Source organism: Centruroides sculpturatus, unplaced genomic scaffold (genome assembly GCF_000671375.1).
Source record: "Centruroides sculpturatus isolate CEXI.00-Female unplaced genomic scaffold, Cexi_2.0 scaffold815, whole genome shotgun sequence".
Classification (NCBI taxonomy): domain Eukaryota; kingdom Metazoa; phylum Arthropoda; class Arachnida; order Scorpiones; family Buthidae; genus Centruroides; species Centruroides sculpturatus.
Genome location: NW_019385019.1, coordinates 306,196 through 326,019, shown reverse-complemented (window position 1 = coordinate 326,019; position 19,824 = coordinate 306,196). Strand labels below are relative to the sequence as shown.

Sequence of the window (19,824 nt, the reverse complement as noted above, 5' to 3'; positions counted from 1 at the left end):
GTCTTACTACTGTTTGAAGCCACTTTAAAATAATTTGGGCTGCAATTCAAGGAATTATGCTTTACTTTTTATAAAACCTATCTGGAAACTTGTGGGGTCTCACTAGACACATGCTGTTTGCCTTCACATTTATATCATTGTTATTAATTATAATAATTAACAAACATTCTGTATATGTATTTGTATTCTGTTTGCTTAATAAATTACATCAGTTATGTGACATTTGGCTTATTGTACAGAAATATGTAAATCTCGGATACAATAAGACCCCACTTAACGCTGCCTCACTTAATGCTTATTCGATATAATGCGGTCTGCTTGAAGCCTAAAAGAAGCTCAAGATTTGCACTGATTAAATTATTGCAGCATTTAATTGATTCATATATAATATGATTATTTGTGAACACAAACCATTCAGCAAAAGGTGGCAAAAAGGTGTACTTTTTTTAAATCTATGTTTGTTTGGTGCAATTTTGGAAAAAATATAACATCATGGATGTCATAGGAAATATCAACTTGGCTTGGCAAGAATTAACTGATAAATACACAAATGTGAAAGAAGTTATGGTTGAAGGTATTCAAGAAAACTCAATGAGAGGAGCCTATCGCTGTATTGTTAAGTTGACCAAACTCAACCTAATCGATATAGCAGGACTAGGAGATATAGACAATTAGAATATTGAAGAGTTACAGCAGGTTTCTGGTGAGAGCCTTACCAATGACGACCTTTAAGAACTGGCAGAACATGGAATTTATGCGGAACTGGAAAACAGAGATTCTCAAAAAGGAAGAACCCAAAAAATTTCTCTACAGATTTCCTTAGTAAAAGTTTGATAAGATAACTGAAATCGCAAAAAAAATTGATCAGATTGTAGCAAATGATCCAGATTTTGAAAGGAGTCAAGAGCAAAACGAGGCATTTTGGATGCAATCTTCTGCTACTGACATTTACTTAAGGAAAGAAAAAAGCAACAAATGAAACTTCACAACTTTATTGCAAAAGAATAAGAATTTCAGAAAAGTCAGGTCCTTCATCACAAAAAATGAACTTTACATTTCTGTGTGCATGTGTTTGTGTTATTAACATATATTATTGTACAAATTAATATAAAAATAACTTAAAATTAAACTAAAATTTGTGTATTTTTGGTTGCATGTTTCCCTATCTCTATTTACTCTATATTAAAATGACCTCGTTTAACAATGTTTTGCTTAGCTCTTTGTTGTCTAGGAATGTATCCTCCGCGTTAAGCGGGGTCTTACTGTAATTCGAAACTCAATAATTTGAAGTCGTGATTATTTCATCTCTTGAATTTTGAACTAACAAGGATTTTATATATGTTTAAAATATTATTCAGCTGCATTATACAAGTATAAGCTTGTAAAGGTGAAATTTACACATTTTGAAATAACTTTATTGACAGTTAACTCATTGATTACTGTTCAGTCTGGTAGGTAATTGCCATCAATGCCAATCACATCATACCACCTTTGCTGCAAACTTTCAGTCTTGAGCATGGATGACTGGAGTTTTTCTTCAAAGAAAGTCTTGAGTGTCATTCTCATAACAGCAAAGTATTACTTTATTGTATTCCTGATAAATAGAACATAATTTATAGAGAATTTAATTTATTTTGTTTTATTTTTATTTTTCAACTTAATAGAGAACATTTGCTAGGATGATGTGAACTACAGAATATTTTATAATCACGCATGCTTTTACTGATGTTTCCAGATTATAGAAATTTTAAAAATTAGATGTATTTGATATACTAATTCAACAAAATTCAGGAATTTCTATAATAGTCTACCATTAATTAATTAATTAACTGCTAATCATCACAGACGATGTCAGCATGCTGACTTTTCCTGGAACTTGCAGTTACAGCTGAGCATTGACTCAATCTTAGCTGTGATTCAATGACTGTATGCATGTATCTAATTTAACATTATCTCACAGAATTGTACAAAATCAATATGACTTTTGTATTTTATTATATATTTGATATCAGATTATTTTTTTATAAATTGAAGTTGTTAATATTATGACCTCGCTTGAGAAAAATTTGTTTTCTTATTTTTTATTACTTTATTAGATTAAACAAATAAATAGATCAACTGATTTTTTATTAAGAAAGAAATTCATTTGGCAGTCAGTATTTACAGTATAAAAATACTTTAGTAATAAAAGTAATAAATAAATACTTTTATTCTTTTCTAAAAACACTTAAATAATGGTAAAAATATATAAACACTAACACTATTTTAGTAAATGATAACATTAAATATAAATGTATAAAAGTTAGAATAAGATATTTGAAATGCTATATTTTTTGCTGCTTTTAATATTAAACTTTATCTAATTAAAATTTAGTTTGTTTAATTAGTAATTAAAAATATTTCAGATGGCATAATCATCTAAATCCTTCAATCAAAAAAACTGCTTGGACACAAGAAGAGGAGTCTATAATCTGTCAAGCTCATAAACAATGGGGAAATCAGTGGGCTAAAATTTCTAAATTATTGCAAGGCAGGTAAGGATTTGGACACAACTTTTTCCTTTTATACATGTATTAGTTTGAGTAAAATAATTAGAAAATTTGATCAAGTATACAATAATTTTTTACCTAATAATTAAGATCCGTAATCTTGAATTAAACTGTCACTGCAATTATGAAAACTTCAATTTTAACATTTCTGTTTTAATTGCTTTTTTTGTGTAACATAAAAATATTTTTTATATTACACAAAAAAATATGTGTATAAATATTACGTACATTTATTTATTTATTTATTTTTGACTAGTTGAAAATTTGAATGAAATTTAATGAGGAATAAATTTTTTTAATGTTAAAATATTTCTTTTGGATTCAATGAAATGAAATTTTGCAACTAAAATATTAACAATGTTAGTTGTGAAAACATTAGTAAATTGTTATTCAAAAGAACATGTTTATTCTATAATCACCTGTAACATAATAAATCTGAGTTATGTTAGAGGTGATATAAATTCTGCTGAGTTGTTTTTGTTGCTTATGACAAAGTCAAGTATCAGAAAATAATATTAAAAAATCTTGTGGTGGTATTGTTTGAAGTTAATGGGCTAATGAAAGGTAATAAAAAAATTTTTTAATGTGGTTTCCTTGCATGCGTCACCAATCTGGTATACAAAAGAATTTAAAATTCATTGAAAGAGATATTTATTTGAAGAACAATGATTTAAAATGTTTTTCTGAAATATCTTTTTATAATGAAATTTGACAGTTGGATAGCTAAGGCAGATAAAGGAGTTAGCCTTCTGCTCTATGGAGTCCTGAGATTGAATCTGGACAAGCAATCCCAGGAATTTTTCATGTATGGTTTGTCCTGTATATGTTGGGTGCTGTTCTTCACTACCCAGGACTCCTGTTGTGGATCTGGCTGAAAAAAGGCCCCATTTGTATTCACATGATGGAAAAACTTAAAAATGGAAAAAGCAATGTAATTTGTTTGAATTTAAAACATTCATAAACATTAAATTGTACATATGATAGAACTTATTTCTTTATTTGAAAATTTAATTTTGCATATCTGTATAGATAATTAATGAAGTTCATATAATTTGTATAATGACTAGAAATTTTAAATAAATTTTCTGATATTTTTATATGTTTAACAGCAGCTTTGAATTTGATATTTTGTTATTCCTGAACTTTCTCAAATTGTTTATTTGAGGATTTGAAGTCCACAGCACCTAATTCAGACGTAAACTGTACGGCTTTGGCATGTATGATTGATTAACCTTGATACAGGAACATTCTAACTTCTTCTGATTTTGTAGAACCATTTTATGACTTTTGTCATTGAGAGCCCTATTCTCACTTTGCAACTGTTGGATTTGCTGCGTATTGTCATTACAAGGTAGTAGACTTACAAGACTTAGTAGCTTATTTTATTTCTTGCCAATTTCCACAGCTTAAATTTTCACATTCTTGGACACTTGCTGATTTTTCTCATTTCATATATTTCTTCTTTATGATATTCAATAATTTCATGTTTTTTGTTTAATATCAGCAAGTTGTAAATTGATGCAAATTAAAATTTGATAAAAACCAAACTACACCTTAATACAATAGAGAACAAAGATAAACTAACATTTTTGTTCTCTACTGGATTAAGGTGTTGTCTGACATTTTTATTATTAATAACAATTCAGTATTATATAATTGACTTGCTGTATGTTAGATTTCAATGTAAAACCATCTCTAATCCAAAACAATGTGGTATGACACCTTTAGAGGAGAGAACAACAGGTACAATAAACACCCTATCCATCCTCCACAGATGCCTTATTTCCTGGGCGAGTTCTGTGTACTTGCTGATTTTTTCAGTGCATGTGTTTTGTACATTGTGAGTGTATGGAACAGATATGTCTATAATGTATGTGATTTTATTGTGTTTCTCAATGAGTGTAATGTCTGGTGTGTTGTGGTAAATTGTTTGATCTGGGATTATGGCTGTTGTAGTACATTTTGTACGTGTTGTTTTCCAATACTGTCTGTTGAACATATTTGTAGTATGGTTCGTGAATGTCTAATAATTTGTGTTTCTTTGCAAGCTCTTGATGTATTTGCTACTTGATTATGTCTATGTAAATTATCTGTCTGTGCCAAGAGCTTGCAACCAGAAATGATGTGTTGTATGGTTTCTGGCATAATGTGACATTTTCTGCATGTGTCGTTTGTGATTGTTGTATCTTTGAGTATGTGTTTTCTGTAGTTTTTAGTATTTATGTCCTGATCCTGTATGGCAATCATGAATCCTCTTGTCTCTGCAAAGAGGCATCCCCTAGCTAATCACGCAGTTTTGTCAACAAAATCCTGGGCTAGGTCATAGGGATGTCTGCCATGGAGTATCTTTTGCACCCATGATTGCTTAATGGTGTCTATTCTATTTATATGTTGTGAATGTAAATTTAATAGTGTATTATTTGAGTCTGCTAGAATTACTGCTTTATGTAACTGTGATATTTCTTGTTTTTTGTAGAAAAACTCTTGCAATGTCTGTATTTGTTTGTAGTGTAGGTTAACTATGTCAATCAGGCCACGCCCGCCATCTTTAGGTGGAAGAGTTAATCTTTCTATGGCAGATTTAGGATGATGTTGTTTATGCTTAGTAAGTGTTCTTGTTTTCATTTGGAGTTGCTCACGATCTGTATGAGTCCAATGTATATAACTCCAAAAGAATAAGTGAGTACTGGGATGACATATGTGTTTATTGCTTTAACATCATCTTATTTCATCAGTGAATGAAATAGAAGCATAAGAAACACAACTGTGATAAAAATATATAAATAAAGCCTGAAATTAATAGAATACATAAAAGTTCATGTCACACCTTTCATCTTGTGATGGCACACCAGTGTGTCGCGGAACACTGCTATATATGATAGTGGACAAGTGGATGAACAATTTGCCATTGGAGCAACTGCAGCATGTTTGGTACCAGAGTATGGCATGTCAGTATGTTCCTGGGCAGACATGAATCAGACTCATCAAGGAGTTTGACAACTGATGTATAGGATAACAAGATCATGTTCCATGACTTCACTCCACTAAATTTTTTCCTTGGGGTCATTAAGCATCAATGTATGACATGTACCCAGCAATCTTGTGTGATGTTGATGAGTTGGGGATGTGAATGTAAGAGGCATGCAAGACAGTGACTCCAGATATATGTTACCCATAGTCAATCTCAACTTTCTACACTTTTCTAATGATACTAAATATGGTTGTTTTGAACATGTACTTTAGCATAATGAAGCTAACAATTTTCATTTTAATTTATACAATATTAGTTTTTATCTTTTCTAGTCAGAGATTCTTTGCATGTTATACTAAATCTTCTTAAAATGATTTTCTTCCATTGTCCTCATGCTTGAAAGAGAGATGGGAAATTTATGTATTACTGTGAAACTAATGTATCATATGCAATGTTGGAAAGATTTTTTTTGCACCTGGATAAATGTTAAAGTGAACACATTACGTTTGAATTTTTTTTTTAATAAGCTTGTAAAGACCTTAATTAGTCTGTTGTATTTAATGATATATTTATTAAATTACATAATTAATTTAATTTTAATTGTTAACAATTTCTTTTGTATTAATTTTGAATAAATCAAGCCATATTTTTTGTAATTTTTGTAAAATATAATTAATTAACCATAATTATAAAAATATATTTTATAGAACAGATAATGCAATTAAAAATCACTGGAATTCAACTTTAAAAAAGAGGTTAGAAAATGAAGTGGAGGAGTATACAAAAAGAAGAAAAAGTTCTCAGTGCCCAACTATTATTACTTCTGAAAGTAATAAAATGGTAAATATTTTATTATATTCTAAAAATTAATCTTACTGTAAATCATAGGATGATTATGAATAAAATTTACTATAATACTAGCAAAATTACATTGTCAATTTTACTATTATTAGTGCTTATTTTTTAACAATATTACTATTATTAATTTTATTGTGATACTACATAATATTTACATTAAGAAGCCTATTTTTTCTTTTAAGATTAAAAAAGTAAAAATTTAAGAGGACAAAATAATTCTCCATTTTTTTGTTTGCTACAAGACAGTAAATATTTACAGTATATCTGCTTATATTTTCTTATATGTACAGCACACATTCCAAATTCAAATGTTGTCTAGAACAAAATAAGGAACAAGGCAAAATATTTAAATTAATTTCAATAATTTAAGAAATATAGCATCAGAAGAATTTAATTTAATAAAATATTGCAATTTTTAATACAACAGTTGAAAATTTAACAAAATGAAATAAAATTGACAATAGTCTTTAAAAAGACAATATAGATTAATTCTCTATAAAAAATATAAAATGTTGAAAGCAAAGATAATTTCATAAAATGATTATATCATGAACTGATTGTCTTTTGGTGCTATGATTTTATTGGGTGTGTTTACTTTTAGTTCTGATCTCTCCCCTAGCGCGCTCAGTCTGTATACTTTTTGTTAGCTACCAATGAGCTTGGCGTTTACTTTTCATATCCGTGACGTCATTGCTAGCATTCCTAGCACACTCGGAGAATTTACAACGAGCTTGGAGTTTGTTCAAAGATGGTGGCGTTCATCACTGTGTATACTTTTAGCAGCGTGCTAGTATGACGTCAGGCTGTGCTAGGTGTCAGCTCGGTGACCTTGGAAGCAAGCAAAAGTAAACGCACCCATTAAAAGTTGTAAACATTTTAACAGAGTGAATCATACTGGAGTTGTAGAGAGCTATGAGTTTTGCATGTTTGATATAGGCAAAAGGCATTATTGCATTTTGGGTGTTTTATTAGGTGGTCTGAAGAGGAATGAAAAGAATACAACACCTTTTGCATAAGTACAAATTTTCCTTGGAGTTTAACTTGGCGCTACTTACAGTTGGATTTGTAATGTCATTACTTAAGGGTGAGCACTGTGCTCACCTTACATATTTTCATATTTTTAATGATTTGTCTTGAGAAATTTTACTTAGATCAGAAGATTTATTATGAGTAATACACATTTTAATGTTTACCTTACTTTACTTCGGTTAGAATATATTACAAATAAACATACAAATGTAAATAAAATTTTAAAATAGAAAATCCAAAAGTGTTCTCTAACTTTGTTCTGCACGCACACAAGAAATTAACGGTTTATGTCAGATTCGACCCTGTTTCTTAGAGGTTAGTTGTCTGCCTTAATATGTCAAACTTTTAAAAACATCCCTCTTGCAACAGCACAATTAAAAAATAATAAATACATGTGATAAAAATTGCCAGGACAAATAAGTTTAAACATTAAAAGTAATTTTCAGTATAGAAGCAGAAATTTGATTGATCAGATCAATAAAAACAGAAATAAGATATCTGAAATTATTATTAAACTTAATTATAATTTTTATTCAAGTTCTGAATCTGTTTAGTCTGGATTTTTAAAATTGCAGTGTTGGCAGATTGTTATTATGTGGTATCTGAAGATTTTTGCGGTAAGCTACATGTTACACTCTTGGATGCTGTTTTCCTATTCTTTTTTTTTTTGGGCAATATGCACACTTTTCTCTTGATACTGACATTACCTGGGGAGGATCTGGTTTTTTTCTCAACACTTCCAGGATTTTCATATGCCAGATCTTCACTCTCATTTTCTATGAGAAAGAAACTTACATTTTCTTCCTCAACTCCTCATCAAGCCATTTCAGAAACGTTTTATGATAGTATGTATATACAATATCACTTTGCAATTAGAATTGTACCACTTCAAATGTGAAGAAAAGACACAGGATTACTTGCGGGTGAGTGCTGTGCTAACTTGACCAACATGACTGAAACAAAGACAACACTGCAAGTGATAGCAATGACTATTATTTCCAATTCCAGTATCTTGTTGAAGGGGGTACTTAGGAAGGAAGATAGACTAGAGTTTGGCTACAAAACTCAAGAACCCCCAGTTACAAGCATTTTAAAACAAAAGATTAATGCAGCGTTCACCCTTGAGTAATGGTGGGTTAAATAAAGGCATTCAAATAACCAGTATAGTATGGCTTTCTTATTTAAAGAATATACAGTATCTGTCTACTGAGAATTTCCATTGTAATATGCAGGAAGTGAGTGAGATTAACTTGTAAAATATATTTTATTAGTTTGCATATCACTAGCATATGTTATTTTAGTACAGTGTACTAGAGGTTATCAAATATGTTTATATTCAGCAGGCTGAAAAGCCTACAACTCTTAAGAAAATAACAGCAGCCAGCCAGAAATCTATGAAACTCAGTTACAACCTGATCCAGAAAAGATTGCTCATCACTGATTTACTGCAAACTGATTTTAGATGATATCTTTCATATATCATTTTAGATTTAGCAGTTATTGTGAAAATATTTTATATTCCTACTTGGTTATGTTAAAATCAGGGATGAGGAGTTGACAGAAAAATACCCATCTCCCAAGTCGGTAGTTTTTATTTTTAAAATTGACTCTGACTTCCAACTCCTATAAAAAGTTTTGACTCTTAACTCCACCCATCCCTGGTTAAAGTTGGTAAAATTTTTTGTAAATCAAATTATTGATTTTAATTATTTTAAAAAGAAATAAATACAACTTTAGTAATCATAAATTTTGTTCTTTTATTTATAATGAATTTATCATGATTTTTATTACAGAATTTGCCTTATTTGGCTATTTAAATCTATGTGTATAAATTGTTTGAATTTTAAAATGACTTATGATTTCATATTTATATATATAAAAATTATATATTTTATATGATTTTTATATATATATTGTAGAACATTGGTCTCCAAACTTTTTAGCCTAAGAGCTATACTGACTCCTCTACTAAGTCCCAAGGGCCAAGACCTAGCTAGCTCATCATACCAATATACTGTAGTTTTTAATTATGTGCAAATTTTCGTTTTGGGACTAGCCGGCAAGTGAGATATCTATGGTGCAGTGGTGGACTCTGCTCTGATCGCAATTTCAGTTGGTACTTACAGGCAAGTGTACAGGACATTTCATTGTGGTGCAGATAGCCAATGTGCATGCTGTGCATTACGTATTGTTACAACTACTTACAACCATGCTAAATGTATATTAGTTACATCTTGCAGAGAGTAGAGAAGTTAAGTGCAGGACATAGCAAAGCTACAGTAGTACAGCGCCATCTTGTAGGGAGCAGCAGAGCTAGAGCATGTTCTGGAAAAGATCTGTTGTGTGATTGCTTGTCTGGAAGATTTGAGTACTTTCAAGAGTTTTTGAATATGTTCTTCGCACTGAGGATGCATGGTACAAATATGGGAGACAACTGAGAGTTGGACAGTTCCAAAGTTTGAATTCAAAGTAACAAGTTTGATCTGGAAAGTGAAATATAGTGCGACTAGTGTGTTTTGTGACTATAGTTTCTTAGTGAAAATACGGTGTGCTTAATTGTGAGTGTTTAATTTAATTAAAAATTTCTTAAAGATAAATCTAGTGTATTTTGTTTACTCAGAATCCCTGCTCTTAATAGTATTAATTAATTGGCCGAAAATTAATTTGAAGATGTAGTCTGTCCAAAATTGGTAACCACCATTTATTCACTTCTTGTGTTCCAGAATACAAACGATGATGACCAGTTCCAATTTTAACTTTGTAATTTTAATTAGATATTTTTCTATGTTTTTTAAAGGAATCTTTTTAAACTTGATGGCCAAGAAGCCTAAAAAGAAAGGTCAGGTCATCAATTGTTTGTATTCTGGAACACAAGAAGTGAATAAATGATGGTTACCAATTTTGGACAGACTACATCTCCAAATTAATTTTCGTAAAATTGCCATCCGACAAAATTCTACAGTATTAATTGGCATTATTTTGATTTAAAGTTATGTCACTGTTGTGTGGATTTGTATAAATAATGGAAAAGAAATGAGATAGATAGTGAGTGCAGAATATTTAAAGAGCAATGGGGATATCAATATTTCATGGTTGAATCAAGTAATAAGGCAATGTGTATAATTTGCAATGAAACAATACCAGTCCTCAAAGAATACAATATAAAATGTCATTATGAGACTAAACTTTCTCAAAATTACTCCAAATTTACAGAAAGCTTACAGTTAGAAAAATATGAATCTTGAAACACAGGTTGAAATCTCAGCAATTGTTTAAGAAAGTAAATGCTGAACAAGAAGCAGCAATTCTTGCTAGTTTCCACGTGGTTCATTCAATAGCAAATCATGGGAAACCATTTACTGACGGTAAATTAATTAAGGATTGCATGATTGCAGCAGAAGAAGAAATGTGTCCAGAAAAAGCTAATTTATTTAAAAGTATCTGTCAGCAAACACTGTGGCTCAAAGAGTAGATGATATTGCAGAAAATATATTAACTCAATTGTCTGACAAAAATCTACACTTTATGAAGTGTATGAAGATCTTGACATTCATAGCATTCATGGCATGGCTACTGGAGAAGATATTTTTAAAGGAGTTAAAAATGCTGTTCAGAAAAACAATCATCAATGGAAAAACTTGAAGTGTATCGCTACTGATGGTGGCAAAAGCATGTGTGGAAAAAATAAAGGTGTCATTGCTCTTGTATTGAAGGCCATAGAAAATGACGGTGGTTAAAAACCATTAATCATACATTGCATCATTCATCAACAGTCTTTGTTTGGAAAATGCTTGGATATGTCAGAAGTTTTAAAGCTAGTCATGTCAGCTGTTAATTATATCAGATCACATGTCCTCAATCATTGTCAATTCCATGAGTTTATTGGAGAGATTGGAGAAAATGACTAAGCCAGTATACTGCAGTATAATATGGTTAGCTGTGGAAAAATTCTAACATGATTTTTTTGAGCTCCGGGCAATAATTGAAATGTTCTTGAATGAAAGGAATCGTCCTCTGGCTGAGTTACAAAACAATGAGTGGTTATGGAAATTATAATTTTATACAGATTTAACTAAACATATGAATGACCTTAATTTAAAATTACAAGGAGAAAACCAGCTTATGCCTGATTTATACACTCATATTAAGTCCTTTTGACAAAAAATTGTTTTGTTTCAATCTGAATTGAACAAAAAATGTTTCACACATTTTAATATGTGCCAAACATTCAGTCAGCAAACTGAGACTCCATTTCCAGTAGATTTCACAATTGAAGATTTGGGTGTTTTAAAAATAAATTTTGAATCTCGTTTTTCGGATTTTGATGCAATTGCAAATGATATCAAGATTATTCAAAATCCTTTTAATGCCAATATAGAAACATTCGCCCCAGAACTTCAAATGGAAATGATTGATTTGCAGTGGAGAGATATTTTTAAAGAAGAATATTTAAAGTCGTCATTGCTGGAATTTTATAAGTGTCTTCCACTCGCACGGTTTGATCAGTTGCAAAAATTTGCTTGTGGCATTTTTTCTGCTTTTGGCACTACTCATTTGTGTGGAAAACATTCTCCAAAATGAAATATACAAAACATATTTACAGATCCAAATTAAATATAACATAATTTGTCTATTGTTTATGAAACAATTTAACATTGTTATTAAAAGTTTTGTACTTCAGAAATTGAATGTTATATTAGATATTAGAATATAACATTACAGTTAAAATAAAATAAATGACATTTATGTATGAAATAAATAAATTGTGAGATCCGAAAGGCCCTGGGTCTAATTAGTGAATTTTTATTAAATATGTTTAAATATAGACACGAAAAATTACTTCGTTTTTGTGAAAAAAACATTGTTTTAGACGTGGGAAAAACCAGATAACAAATGTTATTTCCTTTCATCGAAGAGAACATCCTCTGTTTTTCCGTATCTGGTTAAAAATCTCGCTCAGATGGGAAATGGTTACCCCTCGTTCATCCCCCTTTCATCCGTTCTCACGAAAGAGTTACTGGACGATGATTGGACGAAATTTTGAAATAAAAGAGGAGATTAGTCAGAATTCGGGGAGTTCTTCGACAGATCCGAAGCATCTAAACTCCACGCAGTTTTCCTCCTGATGGCCAACGCCCATAACGGAGTCCAATAGACTAAGTCTCGAGTCTACACTTAGAAGAAGTGATATTTTTTATTTGTGCACGAATTGATCTCCCATACGATAGTAATATGAACCCTATCTACAAGGTGTCCTATATCTACAGAAACGAAGACGACAACTAACAGGTCGTATGTTTAGAATCATTTTGTGAGCTCTCTCTCTCGATCGCGCATTAGCAAAGAAAAGGTCGTAGCCTCTAGCTTGTCGTATAATCGTTATTGTTGGTTATTTGTATTCTTTTGTTTGGATTTATTAAATTTTACTTTTGTTTATTATACAAAAATGTCTCTTAATTGGGTGTCCGAATCAGATAGTATACGCGTGTTTGTCCGCGCATTGATAAATTGACAAACTGGTGTCGGGATCCTGACGAAGGAACAAGGTGAATTCGCCATCACCAACTTCCGCTCTAAATTATAATATAACAGTAAAGCCCTCCACACTCGTTTCCCTACGACTGGGAAAGGCCGTTCTTTGGACGACCGAGAACTGGTTTTACCGACTAGTGCCCGTAAGTGGCGTAGATTGAGCTCTGCGTCCTTGGCTAATCTCACAAAATATAGGGACTTTCAAAAAGAATTCTACCATTTTTAATTACTGTAATTATGTTTATAACATTCTCAGATGATAATTATGTACATTAAAACACTAGAAAACTGTTTAAGTTTTACATTTTCCCATTACAATTCCTCAGTGTGTGAATCTCCTGACACATTCAACTAATATTCAAATCCATATGCTCACTACAGCATATCTCTTTTCACTCCTCTCATAGCAGTCACAATTCTGTTAAAAATTTCAATTTTGTGAACTGCAGAACACAAAACACTTTCTCTATTGCAGAGTCACCATTTTTTGTTCATGGTGCATTCTGGAAGCAGTAGACAAAAACACATTTGAATGCAGATGGGAGATGAAACTTGAGCAGTTTTTATTGATTGGTGTACATTGCATACTTTTCAAGTAATAATTTAGAATGGTAAAATTCTTTTTGAAAGACCCTGTATTTGTTTAGTTTATTATAAGCTTTTTTCCATTAATTGCTACAGCGTAAAAGATAAAACAGAAAAAATTTTTAAATTATGAAGCCTTGAAATTATTATTAAATTAAAATATGTATTATTTAAATAGTTTTAATAACACATTTATATATTTTCCTAGGATTTCTTAAAACAGGATGAGCAATTAAAACAAGAAACACAATCAATAAAGTCAGACTGTAGATATAAAAACAATGGTATAAAACTTAAGATTAATTTGAAATTAATTTTTACAAATAAATTTTGAAAGCATCATATTTTATGTTTAATATTTTCAGACCTTTATCATTTGACATCACCTTCAATTTCAACATCTGTAGATTATTGGCAACAAAATTCATTTGTAGAAAATCATCATGGTGCCTTAAATGTTGAGACTGATTCTGTTGATCTGAATTTTATGCTTTCACCATTCAAGTAAGTGAATTATACTTCTGATATTAATTTCCAAAAATATTCTTCATAAATCTATAATTTACTAAACTTTTTTAGAGATGTAAAATCTGAAGATGATATTGCTAGGTCTAATTTGGAAACCCTTGCTTTTGTTAGTAGCTTAAATAATTTTTCTTCTAATCCTGTAACTCCTGTTAATGAAACAAAATTCACAAGCATTCAGAAAAAGCAAGCAATTGGTGAGTATTATCTTTAATTAATACATTCATGAAACTTGATAAGAATGAATCATAATATTTAAACACTTAATAAATATATTTGAATTAGAATATGATGTAATTCATCATAATCAGAATTTATATAAAATTGAAGATTCAATATCATCTCATTCTTCATGTTTGTTACCTAAACAAAGAACTCCTTCAATTCTTCGACGCAGTAAGAAGAAAAAGGTATTTAATTTTTCTGATAAGAAATTTAATTATTTTAAATATTATATTTTTATTTTTGTTTGATTAAAATTGTGATTTTTGTTTCAGACTCTAGAAAGTTTAGAAACAAGTTCTAATTTTAACGAAGCTGAACGTCTTCAATTTGCTGATAGTTCTAGAGCATCATTGAATTTTAATCAAATAATTGAAAATAAATCAACAGAAAATAAAACAGATGAAATACATATGATTCCATTTAATTATCGAGCAATGCCAAATAATACAGCTGTTTCTAAAGAAACTGAACTTCCTCATTTTCAGTCATTTCTTGTTTCAACATCTCAATTTGTTACAGAATCTGGTCAAATGATAGTTTCTAATAGTAGTTTACCTATCACTAATACAACTGCAGTTTTCACAAATTTAATTTCAACTCCTTCGTTGTCAAGTGATCTACCTCGTCCTCCTCCTCTACCATTTATTTCACCATCTGAAAAGGAGACACCCTTTAAAGATATGCCTTTTTCACCTTCTCAGGTAATTTTTAATTATTTATAACAATAATTGATACTGTGAAATAATAATTTTAAATTTTAAAATTTTTATTGCTAGTTTTTAAACAGTCCTTTAATGACATGTGCTACATCTACTCCCATCTCACCTTCAACTAAATCTGGTCCTTTACATGATTTTAATCCTGTAACTTCAGATTCATTAGGAAGGTAATATTTATAATTATAATATGAAGTTTTTGAATTTTAATTTAATCTGATTATTAAATATATAAGTTTGTGTATGATGTTATAAAGAATTATAATAAGTGAATATCATAGTATAATACTGTACATTTCAAATAACTTCAGTACATAGTATAAAATAATGCATTTCATTACTAATTATAAAACTTGATTCATTTTATGCTGTTGATTACACTTTACGACAAAATAAAAACATTAATTATCTTATTGGAATGAAATATCATTTTTATATTTAAAAATAATTAAGGATGGTATGATTATCAAGTTAGCCATTAATAATGAATGATTAATTGGAAAAGTATAATCATTTAATCATATGATTAATCACTGTCAAGTAGTTTTTAAACACTTCTAAAATAGTTTTAAAGTTTTAGTAATAATTTAGTAATCTTTAATGGTTTTAAAATATCTTCTAAAATTTCAATTATGGTAAAACATCAATTTAATGGAACTAATTTGGACAGGACTGTCCAGGACAAGTCAATAATTTCAAAAATCCATAATATAATAAAGTAGGTTTTCCAATGCATGTGTTAAAAAATTAACAAATTAATTTTGTCAATTTTTTATGTGTGTCAACATCTAGAAACTTTCTAACAATGTGGCATGTGTTCAATATTGCAGCTTTTTATAGTGCCAAGTATATGCTTTTATTAAAGTTTAACATTTCTAGACTTTGTGTAGTATATGTTGTATAACACTGATGAAAGAGACAACAACAGGTACAATAAATACCCTATCCATCCTTCACAGTTGCCTTATTTCTTGGGTGAGTGGAGTGTACTTGTTGATTTTTTTCAGTGAGCATTTTTCATCTTATGAGTGTTTAGAACAAAGACATCTATTATATAAGTGATCTTACTGTCTTTGTCAATGAGAGTGATGTCAGGTCTATTTTGATGAATTGTTTTATCTGTGATTATGGCACTGTCATAATAGTCTGTTTGTGCTAAGAGCTTGCAACCAGAGTTGTGTTGTGTTGTTTCTGGCAGAATGTGGTATTTTCTACAATAGTCATTTGTGAGTAATGTATCCTTCATAATGTATTTTTTTGTAGTTTTCAGTATTTATGACCTGATCTTGAATGGCAATCATAAATCCCTCTGTTGTTACAAACAGGCAGTCCCTAGTCAGCCTGTAGTTTTATGCAGTTTTGTCAACATATAGTTCTGAGCTTGGTCATAGGCATGTCTGCCATGAAGTGTCTTTTGGGCCCATGACTGCTAAGTGTTGTCTGTGTGTTGAGCTATGTTCAGGAGCTCAGAGTGCAAATTTAAAGGAGTGTGGTTATTGTCTGCCATAGTTATAGCTTTATGTAATCTTGATGTTTCTTGTTTTTTGTGGAAAAACTTCCTCAGTGTCAAAATTTGTTTGTAGTAGATATTAACCATATTAGTCAGACCACAACCACCTTCTTTACAAGGAAGAGTTTAGTTTTTCTATGGATGATTTTGGGTGGTATTGTTTATGCTTTGTAAGTGTTGTTGTTGTTTATGCTTAGTGTTATTGTTTTCCTTTAGAGTTGCTCAAGATTTGTGAATGTACAGTGTATTATTATTATTTTTTATATACAAGGTGATTCAAAAGTTGTTAACCTTATGAAACATTATCTATTTATTATTGTATTAGTGGTAGCAAAGCTAAAAGAAGTATTTATGATATATGTATCCCTCATACAACATGGTTTTGCTCTAACACAGAAAATTGGGGATATGTCCATACAACTTAGTTAATGGTTTTGCTCTAACACGGTTTGAGAATTGGGAAAATTTCTGTACAAAATTTCGCAACTTTTAAGTGAAAAAACTCCATTATTCTATATTTTTATTCTTCAAGTAAGCATGCATGTTATCTCAAATTTGCCCATGGACTTTAGAATATTGAAAATTTCAATATTCTAAAGTCCATGGGCAAATTTTTCTTTTTGTGTTTTGTCAGGTTTACTTTAATGAAAACTGAGAAGGAAGATAAGAAAATTTTTTTCTTCTTTTTAGTTTTCCTATCAACCAAGTATTCATGACATTGCTTTCAGACATTAGCATTTAAAACTCATTGTGTTTTGGTTTTATTGCTATTTTTTAATAAATAGCCATCAAATCAAATTTTATTTAAACATTTATAAGTGTTATTGAACTTTTTTTAACCATAAATAAGTAATCATTTATAAAAATGATGAACAAGATACAGTGGTATCTTGATACTCTAACTGTTCCCAACTCAAACAATTTGGTATTTGATCATAAATTCTGGAGAAAAATTGCTCTGTACTCAACTGAACAAATGAGGTCCTTCTAAAAATATTTTCAATTAATAACATATTTTTATTTTATTATCCATAAAAGTTTTTATGATAAAAATAAGAAGAATGAAGATCTTTGTCAGAAATATTAGCAGCATTAACAAAAAAGCTGAGATGATGATGATACTTTAAAAAGAAAACACCCTCATTTAACTAAAATTAATATTAATGTGTAATCCAATACTTTTAATTGTGATCTTTAGTTAATTATTGATTGCTTTAATAAACATATTTCTCTTAGTAATGAAAAAGAATAGTATACTTTTGTTAATTTTCTGTTAACCCCAATATTTTCTATTAATCCTTTTTTCATATAGCATGGATTTGCATTACACAGCACTTTTACAGATTGTAACTACAGTGTTATATGAGGGATATCTGCACTTTAGTTAATATTTTACAATATATATATGTACAGTACAATCATATTAATCACTTAAAATGTTCTCCAATAACAGTGCAAGCTAGAACTATTCATGTTTGTAGGTGTTTTGCTTAGCATTGTATAATATAAACAATTTTATCTTCAGTGTTAGCCTTAAATTCTAAAATTTTGTGTGATCTTTTGTTTTGATGCATCTTTTGAGATGACCCAAGGGAAAGAGATTGACTGAAGACAAGTTTATGATTTAGATTGATGAATGAAGAAATGTTTTTAAGAAATTCTTCATTTCACAAGAAGTGTATCATGTACCAGTCATCACTATGATAACTTTTGAATCACTTCTGTGCTTTTCAAATTTATTTTATTTATTACACAAAAAGGAGGTGATGCCTCAAGTCAACCAAAGAAAAAAACTACATTTCAACAATTTTGTTATCAAATTATGCTAAAAATTTGTTGAAAGAAAAAATTGTCAAATTGCAATGTAGAATAGTTGCTGTTTATTAATTTGATATCATTAGTAAAAGCTAATGGAGAATAAATGATAGAACTGCAAATCAATATAAAATGAAAAAGAAGCATACTTAAAACTACATTAAGGACACTTTTACTAAGAAAAATCAATGAAAATGCAGTCATTAATTTTAATTTGAGTTCTCTGAACTAAAAAATAATTATTTAACCAAAAAATAATATTGAAATATCAAAATGAGATAAGTTATTAATAAGAAGTTTCATAGATACTGAATCAAAAGTTTGGACAAATCAAAATAAACTATTATAGTTTTTGTCTTAAAGTAATTTATACAATTCTGTATTTCAAGTAGATTAGAAATAGTAGAATTTTGTCATAGAAGATTCAGTTGTAAGAAGATTATTGCTACAGAAAAATTAATAAATTTGTATATACTGTACATTGCTCATAGATATTTATCATTTCTGCTGATTTTGTGATATAACTATAGGAATCATTCAAATGCTTAGGAATAACTATTATAAATGATGAAAGCCATTGATTAGACTTATAACTAAATTTTAGAATCCAAGAAAAAAGTCAAGAATATAGAGCAGTAATGATAAGCTTAGTGATAGCATAAAAAATGGATAGACAATCTCAGTATAGAATTAAATTCAAGACTAATTAAACGGATGGCTTCAGTAGTGCAGGCAAAAAAATGATCAGCTCAGAATAAATATGATAACTTTCATATCAAATACATTATTAGTTCTAAAATATTGAGAATAATCCAAGAAGTTTTAATAAAAACTATTTTTTTATAGATTTTATTAATATTTAATGGCATTAAATTCTCTATATATATTTTTAATAGCATGTTTCTAACGCCTAAGTACAGGAAGTATGTTTTTGAAGGTGTCCCTCGAACACCAACACCATTCAAAGATGCATTAGCTGAAATGGAATTAAAAGTTGGACCATTGAAACATGTGGTATTTTATTTTTTGTAGTCAATAATACAATAATAAAATATAGATTTACATTGAAATTTGCTTTTTATTTTAAACTTTTTTTAGCCTCAGACACCTACAACTCATTTTGATGATATCGATGAAATTATCGAACAAGACAGCAATCAAAGTATAGAAAAAAATTCATATAATCCTGATATTTTATCTGTCAATTATTCTACTGATTACTGCAATGTATCCAGTATTGAGAATGGATTTATATCAACAGATAAACGCAGATCAAATAAAGAGGTAACAATTTTTATTTCTTTATGTTAATGTAAAGATTTTATTGTGATTGATTTTATTAAGTATAATTTATTATAAAGTATTAATGTAGCAAAATAATTAAAACTATGATTTGTTTTACAGAAAATAAATTTTTTTTATGTTTTAACTTTGCAACAATTATAAATTTAGTGTTTATAAAGTTTTTTAGCAAAATTTTGATTTGATTGTTTTTGACAGTGGTATCTT

At 29.4% G+C, this 19,824-nt stretch overlaps 1 protein-coding gene across 3 annotated transcripts in view; it reads left to right on the top strand.

Annotated features, from left to right (window-relative positions):
• Positions 1–19,824, top strand: part of LOC111633520 (transcriptional activator Myb-like) — a 43,052-nt gene that overhangs the window by 13,715 nt on the left and 9,513 nt on the right. For all 3 annotated transcript variants that reach the window (XM_023378104.1, XM_023378103.1, XM_023378105.1), the window contains exons 5-14: positions 2,406–2,534; positions 6,228–6,360; positions 13,733–13,808; positions 13,890–14,028; positions 14,104–14,246; positions 14,335–14,459; positions 14,547–14,975; positions 15,051–15,160; positions 19,212–19,329; positions 19,414–19,599. In XM_023378104.1, coding sequence (XP_023233872.1) covers positions 2,406–2,534; positions 6,228–6,360; positions 13,733–13,808; positions 13,890–14,028; positions 14,104–14,246; positions 14,335–14,459; positions 14,547–14,975; positions 15,051–15,160; positions 19,212–19,329; positions 19,414–19,599 — 1,588 coding nt within the window. The remainder of the gene's footprint in view (positions 1–2,405; positions 2,535–6,227; positions 6,361–13,732; positions 13,809–13,889; positions 14,029–14,103; positions 14,247–14,334; positions 14,460–14,546; positions 14,976–15,050; positions 15,161–19,211; positions 19,330–19,413; positions 19,600–19,824) is intronic.